Here is a 19,661-nt window from a genome sequence, read left to right on the forward strand (position 1 = left end):
CCCCTCTTCTTAATTTGTATCAAAGTGTGGACATCTGCTCTGATAGTGTTTTATGAAGCTGCTGACTGCCCAACTTCCTCTATTTGAGTGGGCGGGCAGACGAAGCTGTATTATCTTATCTAATTATAGCTTCTCTCTCTTTGTTTGAAATGTTTTCCACAAGACTCTTTTAAGTAACGGTCACATGTGATGTTTGTTCATATTCATGTTGCATGTTTTGGTTTGTGACTCATTCTCGACAGAACTTGTGCCTCTGCGGAACTTTACCGAAAAGGATGTTTTGATCACTGAAAAAAAATGATTAATATCAGTAGTTCCATTGTTTCATTGATGATGATGTTGAGAAATTAAATATCAGAGTTACAATTCATCTGCATTTTAGTGTTTCGCTGTATAGCTTCATCAGGGTCAGAAATGTACCAGGGCTTGGGGCAAAAATCCCACTAAGTAATTAAAATGCCTCAAATATTTAAAATTTGGTGGCAAAAAATGCCTCATAGTGAATTTCTCTTTTTTTTTTTACTTTTATTTCATTTCGTTTGTTATTTGTGATCTAACTTTTAACATGTTTCATTATTCTATTGTAGGTCTATTAGTGATACGTTTATTGTGGGTTTAGAATAGGTTTAATGCCTAATATAATATATATAATATAAGGTTTTTAACATCTACTGTGATGGTAGACAGTATAGAGCTAATTATTTAAAACGTTTTCTTGCAGAACCTTTAATGTGTTATGATATTTTGTGCATTATTTACAGCAGCTTTTGTAGTTGATATTGTTTTGAACATCAACATTTTTTCAGATTAATTGATTTAATTGAAGTATTTTACATGAATAAATGGCATGCTGTGTGTTTTATATGGTTTGAAAACAAAAGTGCCTTCATAAATGTACATATGCCCTTGAAAATCAATTTCAGTGTGCAAATATTGCCCCTTAATAAAAAGAAAGTTATTTTTTGATACTTAGCTTCATGCAACATGGCTCTATAGAGAGTTTTGAGTTTGTCTTATTAAATTACCTAGAGAGAACATGTGATCTTCTGTTTAACTTGGCCCTGAGTTTCAGTTATAATAGACTCATGAGCTCAAATAACAGCTGTGCAGTCTGGTTGATGGTTTATGCTCTTTTGCTGACTTTAAGTCCAGGTGTATATCCCAATTGCCCCTTTGCACTCGGCCATGACCAGCTTTGCTTGCCCCAACCCATCCTTGAGTACCAGAAGGATAAATCACAGAATCCCATGGCTGTGAAATAAGGGACTTGAACTTACCATATGATCAGAAGACCGATAAAGGAAAATTCATGCAGATTAGGTTGCAGTGGCAAAAATTAGATCTAGCGAAGAAACTGACAAACTACAAATAAATTGTTGCGGTCATGTTGCAAATATGGTCATTTTCTTTAAATCTGATAAGTTATTTTATCTCTTAAAAGATGGCGTGTGTAATTTCTGTCACTAAAGTCACCAAACGTAATTGAAAAATGTATCAATGTTTTTTTTACTCCAGAAAACAACCCCCATCTTCCATTGGCTGTACTAGATACTGTAGTCCTGCCCCTAACTCACACATTGGTTGAGCCAATGTTGCTGTGTCACGCTAGATCATTCAACCAAACTGATTTTGATAGTGCCACAGCGTTACACTTTTAGGTAAAATCAACCTACATATAGCTTACCTATAGTTGACTGCATATTAAGCTGGGATACACTATATTTTAACAATAAACAAATTACACACATCAGCTACACTATATTTCAACAAACTACCTTCTTTATAGTTGACAATGATCTCTAATGCAAGACTGAATAGATTGTTGTAATGAATTGCTAATTTCACAATCCTTTTTTATGTTGACAACTCATTTTTTCCTTTAACAAACCATGAGCGTCACTCTATAGATTACACTGAGAATTCACAATATCCTCACTATTACATCGCACAAATTGCATACACTTTAGTTTCCTGTTGTGTTGACACCAGCGTGTGCATGCTCTGATTTTGGAAGATGGCGGTCAGTCATGCATCAGTATAACCTAAGGCGTATTACACATCACCTCTCAGGGTTAAGGATAACACAAAGATGGGCTGTTTCAGTGGTTCATGTTTTGATTTCAAATGTATGAGTTTGTCTGTAACCTACAACTCTGACAAAGGGGCTGTCCTCTCAAAAGATGTTACATGGTTTCTAATTCTTTCCCATTATCTTGCTTTGTCTTTCAGAAAGATGCCGGGTACCTGCAGCAGTGGCTGGAGGCGTTCGTGGCATCTTTTGAGAAGGTCATTGATGTGCAATCAACGGAGCCTCGCCGGTGAGTCAGTTACTCGCAAAAACATCTGAATGTCACTGACACAGAGAGTTTTATCTTTAGGTGGCCAGGTCTAGATGGAGCTCTGACTATAGAAGTATTTAGTGGCCCATATACCTGTATGTTTAATTGCTCATGTAACAGTTCCTTTTTAAAGAGTTTGAAAAATCCAGCTTTTAAATGCTTTCATCTTGTAACGAATGTAAGGCAATGAAGGCAGACGAAGGTTGAGGATCCAAATGCAGCTTACTTTATTGTTCACAAAAACACAAAGGAAAACCCTCAGTGGGGAAATAAACATAAATAGCGAACTCAGGCAGGGAACACAGACCAGGGTAACAGCATTCACAAACATTCAACGACAGACCGAGACTGAACAAACAGACAGGGTTTAAATACAAAAACATGGGACAAAGGGGCCAATGAACAAACAGAACACAAACTAGATGACAAGGTGATTAACAGAAACCAAAGGCAAATTAACAAGGGCAGGTGAAAACAATGACAGAGAACACGAACGCTAACAAGGAGACTATGGAGTTAAACAAGGGACAAAAGTGAAAACTAAGGAGTGCAAAAGTGACAAAAATGGCAAACAAAGGGCAACAGTGAAACAAGACAAGGTATACATAACAGAGCCCCCCCTCAAAGGATCGGATTCCAGATGATCCTAAAGAAAAAAACCAAGGACAAAAACTCACAAAAAACAAAATGAGGGCACCAGGGGCAGACAGGCAGACCAGGGGGGCACAAGAGCAAGAGGGCAGTCCAAGAGGCACAGAGGGCAGGCAGGAAGTCCAAGGAGGCAACGAGTGGCAGACAGGCAGTCCAGGGGGGCAAAGATTGGCAGACAGGCAGTCCAGGGAGGCCGAGAGGACAGGCAAGCAGTCTATGGGGGCACAAAGGGACAGGTTTAGGGGGCCAGGGAGGTATCGACCGGGCAGGGACAGGTTTAGATGGCCCGGGTGCTGGCCATAAGGCAAGGGCCGGCTCAGGGGGCCTAGGAGGAGGCCACAGGATAGAGGCCAGTTTTGGTGGCCTGGGAGATGGCTGTGAGCCAAGGGCCAGTTCAGGGGACCTGGGACGTGGCCACATTACAGAGGCCGGTTTTGGTGGCCTAGGAGATGGCCATGGGGCAAGGACCGGTTCAGGAGATCTGGGAGCTGGCCTCAGGGCAAGGACAGGTTCAGGAGGCTTGGGGCCTGGCCGCAGGGCAAGGACAGGTGCAGGAGGTCTGGGAGCTGGCCACAGGGCAGGGACAGGTTCAGGAGGCCTAGGAGTTGACCACGGGATGTGGGTAGGCTTGGGGTCCTGGGTGGTGGCCGCAGGATAGGGGCTGGCGGTGCCGCTTGAGGCGGAGCCAAGGAGGACTTGGGAGGCGGAGCCGTAGAAGACTTGGGAGGCGGCGCCGAAGGAGGCGTAGGCAGGACCGTGGGGGGCTTAGGAGGCGGAGCCAGGGAGGCCCAGGGGCGAGCCGGAAGGAACTAGGAGGCGTCGGAGGCGAGGCTGAGGGAGGCTTCGGAGGCGGAGCCGGGAGTGGCTCTTGCGGCGGGGCCGAGGGAGGCGGAGCCGTAGGAGGCTCGGGTGGCGGAGCCGTAGGAGGCTCGGGTGGCGGAGCCGTAGGAGGCTCGGGAGGCGGAGCCGTAGGAGGCTGAGCCATAGGAGGCGGAGCCGTAGGAGGCTCGGGAGGCGGAGGCTCGGGAGGCGGAGCCGTAGGAGGCTGAGCCATAGGAGGCGGAGCCCTGGAAGGCTCGAGAGGCCCGAGGGGCGGGGCCCTGGTAGGCTCGAGAAGTTTGAGGGGCGGAGCCCTAGAAGACTCGAGGGACTTGGGAGGCAGAGCCCTAGGGGGCTCGGGAGGAGGAGCTCTGGAAAGCTCGGGAGACTTGAGAGACGGAGCCCTGGAAGACTCGAGAGACTTGAGAGGCGGAGCCCTAGGAGGCTCAGGAGGAGGAGCCCTGGAAGACTCGAGACTTGAGAGACGGAGCTCTGGGAGGCTCGGGAGGAGGAGCCCTGGAAGACTCGTGAGACTTGAGAGGCGGAGCCCTAGGAGGCTCGGGAGGTGGAGCTCTGGAAAACTCGGGAAGCTCGGAGGACAGAGCTCTAGGAAGCTCGGGAGGCGGAGCTCTGGAAAGCTCTGAAGGCTTGGAAGGCAGAGTACTAGGAAGCTCCAAAGGCGGAGCTCTGGAAAGCTCGGAAGGCTCGGAAGGCAGAGTACTAGGAAGCTCGGAAGGCGGAGCTCTGGAAGGCTCGGAAGGCAGAGTACTAGGAAGCTCGGAAGGCGGGGCACTGGAAAGCTCGGAAGGCGGAGCTCTGGAAAGCTCGAGAGGAGCTGACTCTTGGACGGGCACGACCACTGGCGCTGGCCTTTGGACGGTCATGGCTACTGGCGCTAGCTCTTGGACTGTCGTGGCTACTGGCACTGGCTCAGGGACGGTCGAGGCTACAGGCGCTGGCTCAGGGACGGTCGAGGCTACAGGCGCTGGCTCAGGGACGGTCGAGGCTACAGGCGCTGGCTCAGGGACTTCTGAGGCTACAGGCGCTGGCTCAGGGACGGTCGAGGCTACAGGCGCTGGCTCAGGGACGGTCGAGGCTACAGGCGCTGGCTCAGGGACTTCTGAGGCGACAGACAGGCTCTGGCTGGGTTACCGTGGTATGCGCCGGCTTGGGTTCGCTGGGCGCTGAGGGCAGAGCCAAGAGGGGTTTAGGGCACGGGGCTGCGGCAGGCGGAGGCTGGAGAGCAGAGACCTTTCCCCTTCTCCTCTTCCTCCGGGCTGATGCGACTGGCGAAGCTGGGACGCTGTTCCTGGTCAGCGTGGCTTCAGGTTCGCTGGCCGTGGCTGGCAAGGGCTCCAGCTCGCTGACGGTGACATGCGTGGGCTCTGGCTCGCAGACCGGGGCAGGCGTGGGCGCAGGCTCGCTCACCGTGACATGCATAGGCTCTGGCTCGCTCACCGTGACATGCGTGGGCTCTGGCTCGCAGACCGGGGCAGGCGTGGGCTCTGGCTCGCAGACCGGGGCAGGCGTAACAGGGAGAGCCTGGGACGGCTGAAGAGTCTCCACAGTAGGTGGGGAGGTAGGGTCCTTCCCAGCATGGCCCACAGTGAACGGGGAGCCGCACAACAATAAGGTCAACTCCAGGAAGTCACAGAGAGTCCAGCCGCGTGATGCCGGTGCCAGCCGCTCCTTCAGCCAGCCACTCAGGTTTTCCCTGAAGAAGACCACAAGGGAGGTGTCCGGGAAGTCCGCAACAGCCGCAAGACCAAGGAAGTCGCGGACGTGGGCCTCAATCGGACGGTCCTCTTGCCTCAGGCAGAGCAGGTGGTATCTGGCACGTAAGACCGCTGGATCCATGGTGGTCTGTCGTTCTGTCACGAATGTAAGGCAATGAAGGCAGACGAAGGTTGAGGATCCAAATGCAGCTTACTTTATTGTTCACAAAAACACAAAGGAAAACCCTCAGTGGGGAAATAAACATAAATAGCGAACTCAGGCAGGGAACACAGACCAGGGTAACAGCATTCACAAACATTCAACAACAGACCGAGACTGAACAAACAGACAGGGTTTAAATACAAAAACATGGGACAAAGGGGCCAATGAACAAACAGAACACAAACTAGATGACAAGGTGATTAACAGAAACCAAAGGCAAATTAACAAGGGCAGGTGAAAACAATGACAGAGATCACGAACGCTAACAAGGAGACTATGGAGTTAAACAAGGGACAAAAGTGAAAACTAAGGAGTGCAAAAGTGACAAAAATGGCAAACAAAAGGGCAACAGTGAAACAAGACAAGGTATACATAACACATCTGAACAGAGAGACTTGCCAGTCTGCAGACTCTGTGCACATGATATAGAGTCTTTATACAGTATGAACTACCGTTCAAATGTTTGGGATCACTTGACTGAAATGTTTCTTGTGATCTTAAAAATCTTTTGATCTGAAGGCGTATGCTTAAATGTTTGAAATTAATTTTGTAGACAAAAATATAATTGTGCCAAAAAATCCAAATTATTTTGGATTTTTTTAATCACAACATAATTCCCATAGTTCCATTTCTGTTATTCCATAGTTGTGATGATGTATGTTGACAATGGGACCGTGGTGTAGTATTTTAAATATTTTGTGGAGCTGTGGTGCACGTGTGGAAGACACAGAGTTGATACCATCCCCATTCCCCTGTCTTTAACCATATGACTTCCTATCCCTTTTCTCTACTGTCCTTTCAATAGAAAAGTGGCAAAACAAACAACAAAACAAAACTACATTTTGTATTGTGCAGTATTGTACTCCTATCCAACACTTTATTTTAACCCTAAAAAGAGCAAGCGTATATAGGTACCTCTGAAAATGATTTTTCTACACATTAGGGCCCACATAATACATTTCTATGTATTTGTTTTCTTAAATATTGCAAAATGTTATAGCTTGTAAAAATCATGAAAATAACATTGAAAAGATAGGAGTGTTTCCCTTGATGTCAGCTGCCTTCTCCAAAAATGCTGCCTTTTACTTTTAGACAGACTTTATATACTGTGGCAGACAAGCCTCTCGTTCATTGGTAAAGGATGAATCAGGAACCGGATTAACAATCAAAAAGACTTTAATTCAACATAAATCACTGAACTGAAACATAACATAAGCGCGTGCACAAAACATGCTGTGTGCGTCTCTCTCTCTCTCTCTCTCTCTCTCTCTCTCTCTCTCTCTCTCTCTCTCTGTCTCTCTCTGTCTGTCTGTCTGTCAATCCCGACTCCTACTTTTATCTCTCTCCCGCTGATTGGGAAACTCAGAGCCAGACGTGAATCCTCTCAGCCTGACCACGCCCTCCTCCTCATCACAAAGCTGGATGCCTCAGTATTGCACAGACCCCCTTTTCAATATTTTTCACAAACATTTGACTGACTCACTGATCCTCTGCCTAGCCTCTTCCTCAGGCCACAAAACCATTTTTAGGATTAAAAAAGGAAACATCTGTGAACAAATTTGTTTACTTTTTCCATATTTATTATACAACATAAATGACTGATATGTGTCAGTAATACTTCCCTCGTTTCATTCCAAACCACAAAGTTTTCTTTCTTCCTTGGTACACAAAATGTATTTAAAATAAATGAAGGTTTGGTTTAGGGTTTGAGTAAGGGGCTTGAATTTATGGTTAGGTTTAGGATTGGGTAAGGTGTTAAATGTATGAAAATACGTAATTCGTTGGCCCGTTTATTTTTCTATGTGGAGTAAAAACAAAATCTATGCCAACTCGTATGATTTCTTAAAATTTTGCCTTCTCATAAAAATATTATGATTTCTCATTAGACTGGGTTGTTTTTTGTTTTGTTTTTAATAATAAAAGATTGCACAATTCATTGAAAAAATAAATAAAAAATGTACTTTTTTTGTCATTAAGCATACATTGTTTTATTTTCTGTAGTCTAATTTTTTACAAGAATAAGAAAGTGATACTGCATTGCAGGAGCAATGTAAAAGTAATAGTTCACCATTAAATTATTATTATAATTGTTTTTCATAATTTACCCACCCTCATATCATTCCAAACCCACATGACTTTCTTTTCTTTAATGGAACGAGATGAAGGATAAAAGCACCATGTCACTTGTGTGCCTTGATATACCAAATCTTTGAAAGTCATTTAATAGCTTTGTGTGATAAACAGACACAAATGTAAGTCTTAATTAACTGACAATCTTCTTCTTCACCGATTCAAATCGCAAGAATGCCTTTGTTTACATAAGTGCTGTGTTGCAAACAAAACAAATTTGAATGGCAGTCCAGGGCAGATTTTCCTCTCCACCCCCATAGGTCATGCCCCATACTTTGAGAACCACTGGTATAGAGACACACTAATCTGTCTTTCTCTAAGACACTTTGGCCAGTATTGTGCAGTAACTTTTTTTCTATCTTCAGGCTGGAGGAATGGAGCACCGATGTCCCCCTCCTCCCCAAGGATGTACTGGTCTTCCTCAGCACCCAGCTATGGCACAGTGCCCTCCACCTGTCAGGGCAGGACCAGAACAGTACTGCTCCACACCCACTGCTCCTCATCAAGTTCTTCATCATCATCTGCAGGTCAGCTCTCACTGTGCATAGAAAGAACACCTTCCTTTGTGATATGCTTCTCTCTTAATGAGGAGCAGTAGGGAAAAAAGCATTTTGTGCTACAATACATTTCTGATGTGAATCTTCCTTTGAGTTTATGAAAATAGCAGTTCAGATAGGATTTGTTTGAAATTATTTCACCTCTGATTTCAGGAATATGGAGAATATTGACTCTGAAAAGACCCCTGGGTTTGTGTTTGAGACAATCAAGCTCCTAAACTTCTGTTTGACCCAGGTAAGAAGCTGAAAGTACTTTGAGTTTCGCCATAATGGTTAGCACCAATGCTCATACAAATTGTGCCATTTCCCAATGACATTCCCTTTACTTCTTGTCATCACTTCTCTATTAAATCAATAACAGAAAGTGGTATAAAAAGAAGTGAAAAGACTCAAGTGTTCTTTTGATTAAATTATTTTCTAGTGTGCAATTATTCTCATCTTGTTTTGCTTCAGGACCCAAATTTAACATTGGACATCAAATATATCCAACACAGTATCAAAAGTGTTAATCTTAATATTTTAGCTTACTAGTGAACAGACATTGTAAATGCATAAACAAAATTAAAAGTGTGATTTACCAGCCTAACAAATGGAACAAACACTATGTTAAAAATTGGATAAGTATTACCAATATATTACCAAGTGATAGATCAATTTGGAGCAAAAATATTGTAGAGTTATACTCCATTTTAAAAGTAGATAATTATATACATATGGTTTGTTACAATTACTATTTGCATTTAGCATTGTTGGAAAAACAGACATTCAATTCATTTTCGAGTTGCGACCCACCAGTTCTAACCACTGAACTACTGCTATTCTAGTGTTAGATTGGAAAAACAGTGCAAATTTATGGAATGTATTTGTTTATTCTGAACATATGTTCACTTTGATTGAATATTACTATACATCTTTTGTCATTACTAAACATGCACATGTGGTGTTATTACTACAGAACAGGTTGAATCAGAAAGCTATGGGTGGAAGGCTTTTAACCTTCTCATTATTCAAAAGAATGCTTTTGTCACAGCTCATGATAACAAGCCAAAAAATGTAATGGTTGGTGTATTAACAAGACTCATTCTAGTGTGTGTGTTTGTCTGTATTACAGCTGAAGAAGCAGCCAGATGATCAGAGCACTTTACACTCAGTGGTACAACATGGCCTGCTGTTGTGCGAAAATCTCTTTGACCCTTATCAAACGTGGAGGAGACGCCAGGCGGGGTAAGTGTGCATTTGTGTGTGTATGTTTGTTGGTAGGGCTGGGTGTTAAACCACAATAGGTATGCGTAGGAGTGACTGAGATCAGCAAGCTCTGTTTCAGCTCCACATTAACAGCTAATAACACACCCAGACCTCACCTCTCAGCTCTGAAGCCTTCTAATGCTCAACTGTCTGAATTACACACATCATAAATCCCCATACCAATGATGTCCCTCTTGAAGCAATCCTTTTCTACCCATCAACTTTTATGTAGTTCATGTACTTAGCTGTATATGTATTGTATAATGAATCATTCTAGCTTTCAAAGTCTTATTGGATGAGCCACATTGGAATATGTTGTATAATAGTGACCACACATCAATTTTGTATTAATGCACCAAGTTGTTTGGAAATCAAAAGCAGCCTAGAGATGGATTTAATAAACTATTCATTAACTATTCATTAATTATTAATTCATGAATTGGCAAAATAATAGTTTAGTCTCCTACAAATACATACAGTGGGATTACCATGTCTTTTGTTGTGGACACTACCAAGTTGGTAATACTATGATATTCTTTTAGTACATAATACCATTGTATATGAAGTACAGTACTGTGCAAAAGTCATTTGTCTTAAGATGGTTATTTATATCTTCAGCTTTAGACTCCCAAACATTACTTTTGCAAATAGAAAAGATTAGAATAGAAGAACAGGGAGCCCTGCAACAGATGTCATGGCCCCCACAAAGCCCCTCACTGAACATTGTGTCAATCTAAGATTACATGAATAGACAGAAGCAGTTGAGACAGCCTAAATAGATAGAAGAACTGTTGCAAATTCTCCAAGAAGCTTGAAACATCCCATTTGCCAACAACCATGAAAAACTGTGTCCAGGTGTACCTAGGAGACTTGGTGCTGTTTTATACGCAAAGGTGGTCACAACGAATATTGATTTAGCATCTTTTATGTTTACTTGAATTTGTATGACATTAAGTGATAAATGAAAACTATTTATGTCATTTTTTTTTTGAAGACATCCTCACTATTCAGCATTATTTACAAGTGCCTAAAACTTTTTCACAGTACTGTACATCTAAATATTATATTTTAGAGTAGTAATGTACAGTCACCCACAAAATAAACCCCAACAGGGTGATCACGATTTTTTATCATCATGAAGGGGTTTATTTTATGATAATGACAAGCTAACTGTACAGTATCCCACTAATTATATGACTGCCAGTACCTAACAAATAAATACATAAAAGGAAATGAAAATTTGATTTCAGTTCAAATGATTTGAATATGTGAGAAGAATGAGACCGTGATGTGCTATGAGACACATTAAAGGAAAAGTTCAGCTTAGAAATTACAATTCTCTCATAATTTTCTCACCCTCATCTCAGATGTGTATCATTTTCTTTCTACTGCAGAACACAAAGGAAGATATTTAGAAGAATATCTCTTTAGGTCCATACAATGCAAGTGAATGTGTACTAAAACCTTGAAGCTCAAAAAAGCACAAATGCAGCATAAAAGTAATCCATAAAAATCCAGTGGTTTAGTCCAAGTTTTCTGAAGTGATCCAATTGGATTTGGGTGAAAACAGACCAAAAATGTAACTCCCTTTTCACTGTACATCTTGCCATTTTAGTCTCTTGGCACGATCATGATTTCAAGAGCTTGAAATCATGATCGCCAAGGTGTCTGATGATGTCAACATTTATAGTGAAACATATATAAATGTAAATGTACATTTACATTTGTTCCGTTCTCACCCAAAACCAATTGGATCGCTTCAGGAGACATGAAGGTTCAAAACTTTGGCCACCATTTACTCGCATTTTATGGACCAACAGAGTTAAGATATTCTTCTAAAAATCTTCATTTGTGTTCTGCTGATAATTTTTTTATACACATTTGGAAGGGAATGAGTGTGAGTAAATGATGAGAGAATTTGTATTTTTGGGTGAACAATTCCTTGAAGCAAGAACTGTGTTGGAATATGGTCATCACGGACAACGGACAAATATTAAATTTAATGGGTATTAATAATAATACAAATAAAATAATGTAATTCATTAATGATTATATAATTAATAAATGTAAATATTATTTAAAATAACATGTATTATTTATTATTATATTTAATAATTATATATAATATTTATTATTATTATATGTGTGATTATTTATTGGAAAAATAGTCCAAGTGCCAAACCCCAGCAAAATCACTATAGCGCACAATCTCTGGCTTATTGCTTTATTACATTCTTTATAAACAACCTCTGAAGTGCTACCATGAAGAGCTCTGATGTGTGTGTGTGTGTGTGTTACAGGGAGGAGGTCAGTATGCTGGAAAGAAGCAAGTATAAATTCTCCCCTCTTGTACTGCCAGAGGAGCTTCCTGTGTTCTTCCACGGTACGTAAGGCAATTTTTAACCCCCTGTTTACTCTTTCTAACATCATACATGTGCGCTCCATCACATCCTGGGAGATTTCACACATCCTGCCTCCCAGGAGATAACATGTCTTGTTGTTTGAAAAGAGTGGGAGATCTGATCTCTAAAGTCATATTATTTGCCATTAAATGTTCTTGATTTCAAAGCGGTAGTTGTCCTTTTTTAAGAGATAGCTGATTATGACATGTTTAATAGCAGATGCTGAGGTTCCACTGTTAGTTTGTGTGACCTCAGAAGAGTTATACTCTGTCTAGGCTTGTAGCGTAAGGAAGCAGCTTACCATATAAACATATAGGGAAGTCTGTGCATACTCCTGAGGTTCTTTTTGTACATTTTATGGCCTTTTTAATGTATAGGAGAGGCGAGACCAGACAGCAGAGTGTGGGGAAGGTGGGGGCGGGGTGGTAATGGTATCGGACATGACGAAGGCCAGATACAAACTTGTGTCTCTAGGAGCACAAGTCTGTGAAGCAGGATTGTACTGTAAATGGCTAAAACCAAAATATATTCCTGACTGTGATGCCAGCTTTATTCAAGTGATTAAGTTTCTGTGGACTAACTTGTTTAATAGACAAACTACAGTGGGTCCTAAACTAGTTGTCTGTGAGGCCACATCTACACTTACAAGTTTTTGCTGTCCACATATAAAATTTTCAAAACACTTTTATCCATCCACAAATGCAGAGCAATGATCACTGGATTTGAATGGGCATGGACAAGCCCGCTCCACTCTGATTTTATTATCGGTGGATGAAAACTTTGTTTCAGTGTGGATGAGAGGCATAAATGTGGCAAAATCTGTAAATGTATTAGTGTGGACATGGCCTCTAGGGTCAAGGCCTTTCAAAGGACTTCACAGTGTTTGAGGTGAAGTAAACTAAGAGCTTGTAAATCATGATCGTGAAGGAGACTGCTGATGTCAAGATTTATAGTGAAAAATGAGTTATATTGTGGATTAAATTGTTGCAAATTACATCTTGGTACTGTGTCAAACAGTTGGAAAAAACAAACACTTTATACTGAACCAGTTTTTGCTTTTCTGTATTCATTTGAAGCTCACTGTGGGAAGCGGTCCCTTTTCAGGACAGTTTCTTTTATCAAAGATTTTTTTTTTTGCACCTAAACAATTTTTTTACAATGACATTTACAACAAAGGCAGTTGCAAAGATGGGCATTCTTGTTAATGACTGTTTAAACCCACCCACAGACAGCCTGCAGGAGAGTGACCAAATCCCAGAAGCTCTGGTGCTGAGGCTGGTGCATCTACAGGGGGCAGTGATAAGTGGATGCAAGGTAATGTAGACACACTGGCTCTGTTTACATACTGGCATAAACATTTTGGGTTATTCACTGTTACACCTGTTAGTAACTTGTGTATCAAATGTGTCTCCTATGACTACTTTTTTGAGTTTCTGATTTTGTGACTACATACAGTACATCCATCACTACATCAGCATGTCAAATGTGAATAAATCTTTAAAAAACAAGCTTATAAAGCCAGCAAAATACTGCTTACAAATATACTTCCAAATTGTAATCTCACCGCAAACAAGATCTTTCAATGCTAGTAGAATGCTAATAGTTATTTCTATAGTCAAGCTTGCGTCACATGATCTGTGTCATTGCATGTTAATATCAGGAAATCCGGATATGTTTTTTCCAAATGTTTAGAATAAACTGTTATTTCCTTTTAAAGTCTTACATATCAGGCAAAGTTTATAACCCTTGTTGAAATTAGGCATTATTCATACACATCAAGATGGATTAGCATTTACATAAAAAATCTAAAGATCTTTAGAAGTATATCTCAGCTCTATTGGTCCATACAGCAAGCTCCAAAAAAAACTGCATAATAGTAATCCATGAGACTCCAGTGGTTTAATCTATATCTTCAGAAACTTTATGATAGGTGTTTGTGAGAAACAGATCACTTTTACATTCTTCTTGTATTTTTGTTGATTCACATTCTTCATGCATACTACCCCCTACTGGGCAGAGAGAATAAATATTGATCTGTTTCTCACCCACACCTGTCATATCACTTTAGAAAATAAGGATTATAACATTTGAGTCATGTGGATTACTTTTATGATGCCTTTATGTGGTTTTTGGAGTTTCAAAATCTTGGCACGCATTCACTTGCATTGCATGGACCTACAGAGCTGAGATATTCTTCTAAAAATCATAATTTGTGTTTTGCTGAAGAAAGAAAGTCATTCACATCTCGGATGGCATGAGGATAAGTAAATGAAGAGGGAATTTTAATTTTGCGTGAACTTTCCCTTTAAGACAGAAGTGGTGTTTACATTTATCATTGAATATAAATATAGTTTCCCTTAACTGACTTAATGTGCATGTTTACATGCAGGAACTTACACCACCTTAAGTGTTTTTTCTTTATTAGGATAGGTCATAAATGGCTTAAGCATAAACTGGCTGGCACACATAGAATTTTTGCCCATTACTCTCATTTTTAACACCTTTACAGGTGTTCTTTCTGGCTTATGGAATGTGCACAAGTGTTGTGTGCATGCCTCATTATGACTTAAAATCTTTTAATTGCATTGTTGGATTTTTTGAATAAGATCATTTGTGATCATTACCAGAACCAGAGTATTGGTGTGCATCTAAACACACTCTAAAGTGTCAGTGGGTAGTGCTGAATTTGAATTCCATCACTTAAAGGAATGTGTTTAGTTGTTTTCATTGATAATTCTTATTGCATTACTCCATAATGAATCCATAACACACTTTCCTTTTCCTATGTGTTTCAGAGGAATGGCCTGCTCTCCATCACTCCTCAGGCTGTGGAGGACCTGATGTCAGTGCTTCGTTCCTGGTGCCTCTGTCCCAACCCATCCTCGAAAGAGCCTAGGGACCCTGGGTTGCTCAAAATGACCCTGCGGTGCCTAACTGCAATGATCCACCTCCTGAACTCTAGCAGTCCAGCCGAGAGACAACTGGAGATCCGGACAGTACTGGACAGCTACTTCCAGCTGCTCAACTGGAACCGACCACCGGCCAGCCAGCATGAAGATATCCTGGCCTGGGAGGACAATCTGATCCCTTTGCTTGAACATATGCTGAGTAAGGGCATATTTACCATCAGTATTTAAAGCTGAAGTTTGACATTGAAGTGTTGCCAAACAGAATTGCAAAAATAAACACTATTTGCAAACAGATTCCAGAAAATGACCACCATCTTCCATTGGTTATACAAGCAGAAAGTCCCGTCCCAAACCAGCTAAATTGGTTAAACCAATGTTTCTATGTCGGGAAGGTTGGAATGCTCATAAAATAGAGGAATGTTTTGATAGCATGACAAGTAACTTTATTAACATATTAACGCGTTTGCAACAAGAAGTCTCAGGTTGCAGCATGTTGCCATCACAATGCTCTTCTAGTGTGTGCATTTGTGAGACACGCTGCAGCACTCAGGTTGAAATCTAGTAGTCCAGCTGACAGGTGGGAACACTGTTCCGACGAGTGAAAGAGCAGCCGTATTTTATTCTTTCCCGTTTTGTGCAAATCAGTGCAAAAACAACAAGCCTTTCCTCCATGTTGTTTTTTGATGTGTTGATGTGATGTGTTCAAGAATGTGCATATGTTTGTGTGAGAAAAAATGTCAGGATCTTAAGTAAAGTCGAGGTGATTTTAAGTCTTAATGTGTGCACATGGCGATGATCCTCAGTCGTGTAGTGTGCGATTGGCTTAACCTAATCCTCAACACAAGCACTTTTGAATCAGTACAAAAGAGTATGTGTTAGTACATCATAATACACACTAATCTCTCACTACAACTCCTTAAGCCCTGTTACACTGGCAGGCAGACTGGGTTAAATTAAACACTACCATTAGAGCTGCATGATTATTAAAAAAATAAAAATAATTCTTAGTAATGTAAATGCAATTAATTTTGATTAATAGAATTTGCTATAAAATACTTATTTTGTGATGTTTTTAAAATGTAGGCCACTTTGTTTGATAGTTTGATCTCTAATGCAACATTCATATTTGTACTTTATTAGACATGGAAGTGCTACTGATATGAAATATTTAACCCAGATTACAGTATCTGATATGTTTGAAGTTCATTTATACTGTGTTTGTAATGAACTTCCACCCCTATTGCAGAAGTTCAAAGTAATTATAGCCAGTTCTTTGAATACATTTCAGTGGATAGAGAAGTTGGAAATTTCACAAAGCAGCAATTTGGTTGCATTTAGATGAAATATCTTCTTCCTGGGTATACCAGACTTCCCAACACAGTTGCTCTCGTTTAAAAACTGGAATGTTTTTCTTACCTGATAAACGGGTCAAGAAGGCTGAATGTTCTTGTGCTTTTGTTCGGCAGATGCAATCCCAGAGATCCTGCAGTGCTCAGACCGACCGGTGCTACAGGCCATTTTTCTCAACAACAACTGCTTTGAACACATTCTCCGCCTCATCCAGAACAGCAAGGTCAGAATGCCACCTTTCTAAACCCTGTGAGATATCCACTGCAGGGTTTTACCATTTTTACAAACAGTCCTGAGGATCCAAACAAGTCTTGTGACTGGTTTGTACAGTAGATGTTTGTTCCTAAAGATAACATGCAGACTACTGGATTCGATTTGACTAATCTGAACCACAGATTTACAGTGGTTACGTTATATGATGACATTATATGATGTTGAGGAACTTCTCAAACTACAAACAACCCATCATATATAGTACATTAATGTTAAACAAGTTATCCATTTGAAAAAGTCCTTCAAAGTACACTACGAAGTAGCTAAGTACATTGGGCAGAACTATTTTTGGTTCAGATGTAGGGGCCTGTGTAACTCAGCAAGTAAAGACGCTGACTACTACACCTGGAGTCACCAGTTCGAATCCTAAGCATGTTGGGTCAGTGTTGTTCATGTTGGGGTAACCTCCACATGGTCGCTTTAATGTGGTTCTCGCTCTCAGTGGGGCGCGTGGTGAGTTGTGAGTGGATGCCGCTGAGAATAGCGTGAAGCCTCTACACACGCTAGGTCTCCGCGGTAATGCTCTCAACAAGCTACGTGATAAAATGAGTGGATTGTCCATCTCAGATGCAGAGACAATTGAGATTTGTCCTCCACCACCCGGATTGAGGCGAGTCACTACGCCGCCAGAAGGACCTAGAACGCATTGGGAATTGGGCATTCCAAATTGGGGAGAAAAGGGTAGAAATTAATAAAAAAAGAACAAAAAAAGAACAGATGTACTCTCAGATGATGTATATCATAACATATAACAACATAACATTTTTGCAGTCATAGCTGTATTTATCTGGGATTGAAACAATAAGGGTGACTACATTAAACCTTATATATAAACATATAAATACAGACAAATTTACACTAAATGTTAGGGCTGGGAATCAGTTTAAAAATGGAACAGTTTTCTGTGATTAATAGCGATGTTATATGGAACAAACATTAAAATATAATCATAAATATATTTAATTTATACTTTGTCTCAAAGAACTTGCAAGACATTGGTTAGTCATCATTTATTGTAATTATTTAAAAATAAACATGTGACATTTCTTTTTTTTTTCTGCAGATAGAGTTTATTTTCCACAGGTATAAATCTTCAAAATGTACAAGTATATACAAAAATATGTATAAATGCTATAAAATCAGCTGACATGCTGTAATTTAAAGTCTGCCAGATTTCAAGTGGAGTTTTATAATAATAGTATCAAATGGGCAGATTTAATTCATGTCAAGCTTTATTGGGAAGAGAAAAGTAAGTGTACATTACCAATGCATTTTTAGACACCATACATACAGTACAGATATAAAACATATTGAATGCTGAAGTTTAAAAACTCAAAGCTATTATTTTCTTTGACTGCCGTTTAGTATCTATCATGCACAGGGGTGTAAAGAAAAGTAATTAAAAGTATTATACTTAAGTTATTTTTTGGGATTTTTAATTTACTTGTACTTTTACTTAATTACATTTCCAATGAAAAAAATTGTACTTTTTAACTCCTACAATTTTATTTAAACATGAAAAGTACTCATAACATTTTTGCAAAACATTTTTATTTTTACTGGACTGAAGCCGCTTTTCACTGCATCCGTCTAATGACAGATGACAGATCACAGGTCAGTCATTTCAAATGGAGTGTCGCATGGCGGATGTGTGGAGTTCTGACAATCTTTCATTCAGATCTGATTTAAGCTGTTGAAATATGTTGAAATATTTGTGCGAAACACCGTATGTGATCGCTTGACTGAATGTGATTTATGCATTTAAATCTATGAGCAAGAAGTGAGAAACGTTGATGCTGTTTATTTCTAAACACCTGCTACTTCTACTCAATAATTCTCAAAAATGATCATTCAAGTTGTAAATATATATAAAATAACAAAAGGCTTTTGTAATTAAATGTGTACATGTCATTTATTTCTTTATTTGCCTTCATATTTAAATCATATCTATTAATTTCTACTCTTTTTGCTGAATTATTATTGTGGTTGTTAAGCAACTGTTAATTATAATAATAACTATAAAACCAGAAATGATAATGACTATAATAATGATAGAAAAATAATAGAATTTGAGTAAATATTAATTATGAATTTTATTGAATTCATCCATATACTCAACAGCAAAGTTAGGTAGCAAACCTTAGACATTTTCTCTATGTCTTAAGGGGCTGGCTGCTCTTGCACCGCGATTCGTGCTTGCCTTCTCCCGTGCAATGAACATTGCGTGACTGTGGCAACATTTTTGCAAAATAAAATGATGTGGTTCATTACACATCTCAAGGAGTTTCAAAGTGAAATGTCCACTGTGTGGCGCTATAAGCGAGTGAAATGTTCTCCCGAACAGATGAGATTTTTAAGGTTAATATTCTTTTGAGATTTAAATAAACAAAACTGACCTCCTTAACCGACTGACTAAACCTTAAACATAAACCTAACTGATAGTGTTCTAAAAAACAAATGGCACATAAACATAAAAAACTAAATTTTTGAAGCAACCATGTCATTTTGTGGTGCTTCTCGGACACTTTTCGACAAGCTTGCTTTTCAGGACTCATACCCTGGTCCTTTCTATGTGAAACACTCTCAGTTGAGATACAGCACAATTTGATTACACTTAAACAAACTTGTAAATGTAGTCATGCACTATAGTAAAAGTGTTTATATGTCATTAGATAGCATTGTTTTAGGAAAAGAGTGAAAATTAAGTGTTTATGAACTGATAATCTGCCATTTTACTCGTGATTTGTATGAAAGGGGATAAAAGTCAGTGTTGTGTTAGCACCTCTAGTGTTCATTCCACCAGGAAATTGCTGTGTTATGTACAACAGGCCACATAAAGTTCCTGTATACTTTCCCTTGAGTATAATTTCTGAGTACTTTTTACACCCCAGATCACGCACACACTGGGTCTCTCTCGCACAGTTTCGCTTTTGACACTGGTTCTGATGACAGTGAGTGAGCATTTTCAACTAATGAGAATAGATTCCGCAGCCAAGTCTCCATTCTCTGTACAGTAAATCCGCTGCCATGTTTATTATGCCCGGGTCA

The 19,661-nt window shown here is 40.2% G+C and overlaps 1 protein-coding gene across 4 annotated transcripts in view; it reads left to right on the forward strand.

The window, feature by feature from the left end:
- The window catches only part of LOC127657945 (neurobeachin-like protein 2), an 83,962-nt gene that overhangs the window by 13,728 nt on the left and 50,573 nt on the right, over window positions 1-19,661 (forward strand). For all 4 annotated transcript variants that reach the window (XR_007972340.1, XM_052146967.1, XM_052146969.1 and 1 more), the window contains exons 2-9: window positions 2,230-2,318; window positions 8,243-8,404; window positions 8,588-8,669; window positions 9,546-9,658; window positions 11,980-12,062; window positions 13,310-13,395; window positions 14,877-15,189; window positions 16,457-16,563. Coding sequence is in view for 3 of the 4 variants with exons in the window: in XM_052146967.1 (XP_052002927.1) it covers window positions 2,230-2,318; window positions 8,243-8,404; window positions 8,588-8,669; window positions 9,546-9,658; window positions 11,980-12,062; window positions 13,310-13,395; window positions 14,877-15,189; window positions 16,457-16,563 (1,035 nt within the window). In the remaining variant the exon portion in view is untranslated. The remainder of the gene's footprint in view (window positions 1-2,229; window positions 2,319-8,242; window positions 8,405-8,587; window positions 8,670-9,545; window positions 9,659-11,979; window positions 12,063-13,309; window positions 13,396-14,876; window positions 15,190-16,456; window positions 16,564-19,661) is intronic.

Source organism: Xyrauchen texanus, chromosome 17 (assembly GCF_025860055.1).
Source record: "Xyrauchen texanus isolate HMW12.3.18 chromosome 17, RBS_HiC_50CHRs, whole genome shotgun sequence".
Classification (NCBI taxonomy): Eukaryota; Metazoa; Chordata; class Actinopteri; order Cypriniformes; family Catostomidae; genus Xyrauchen; species Xyrauchen texanus.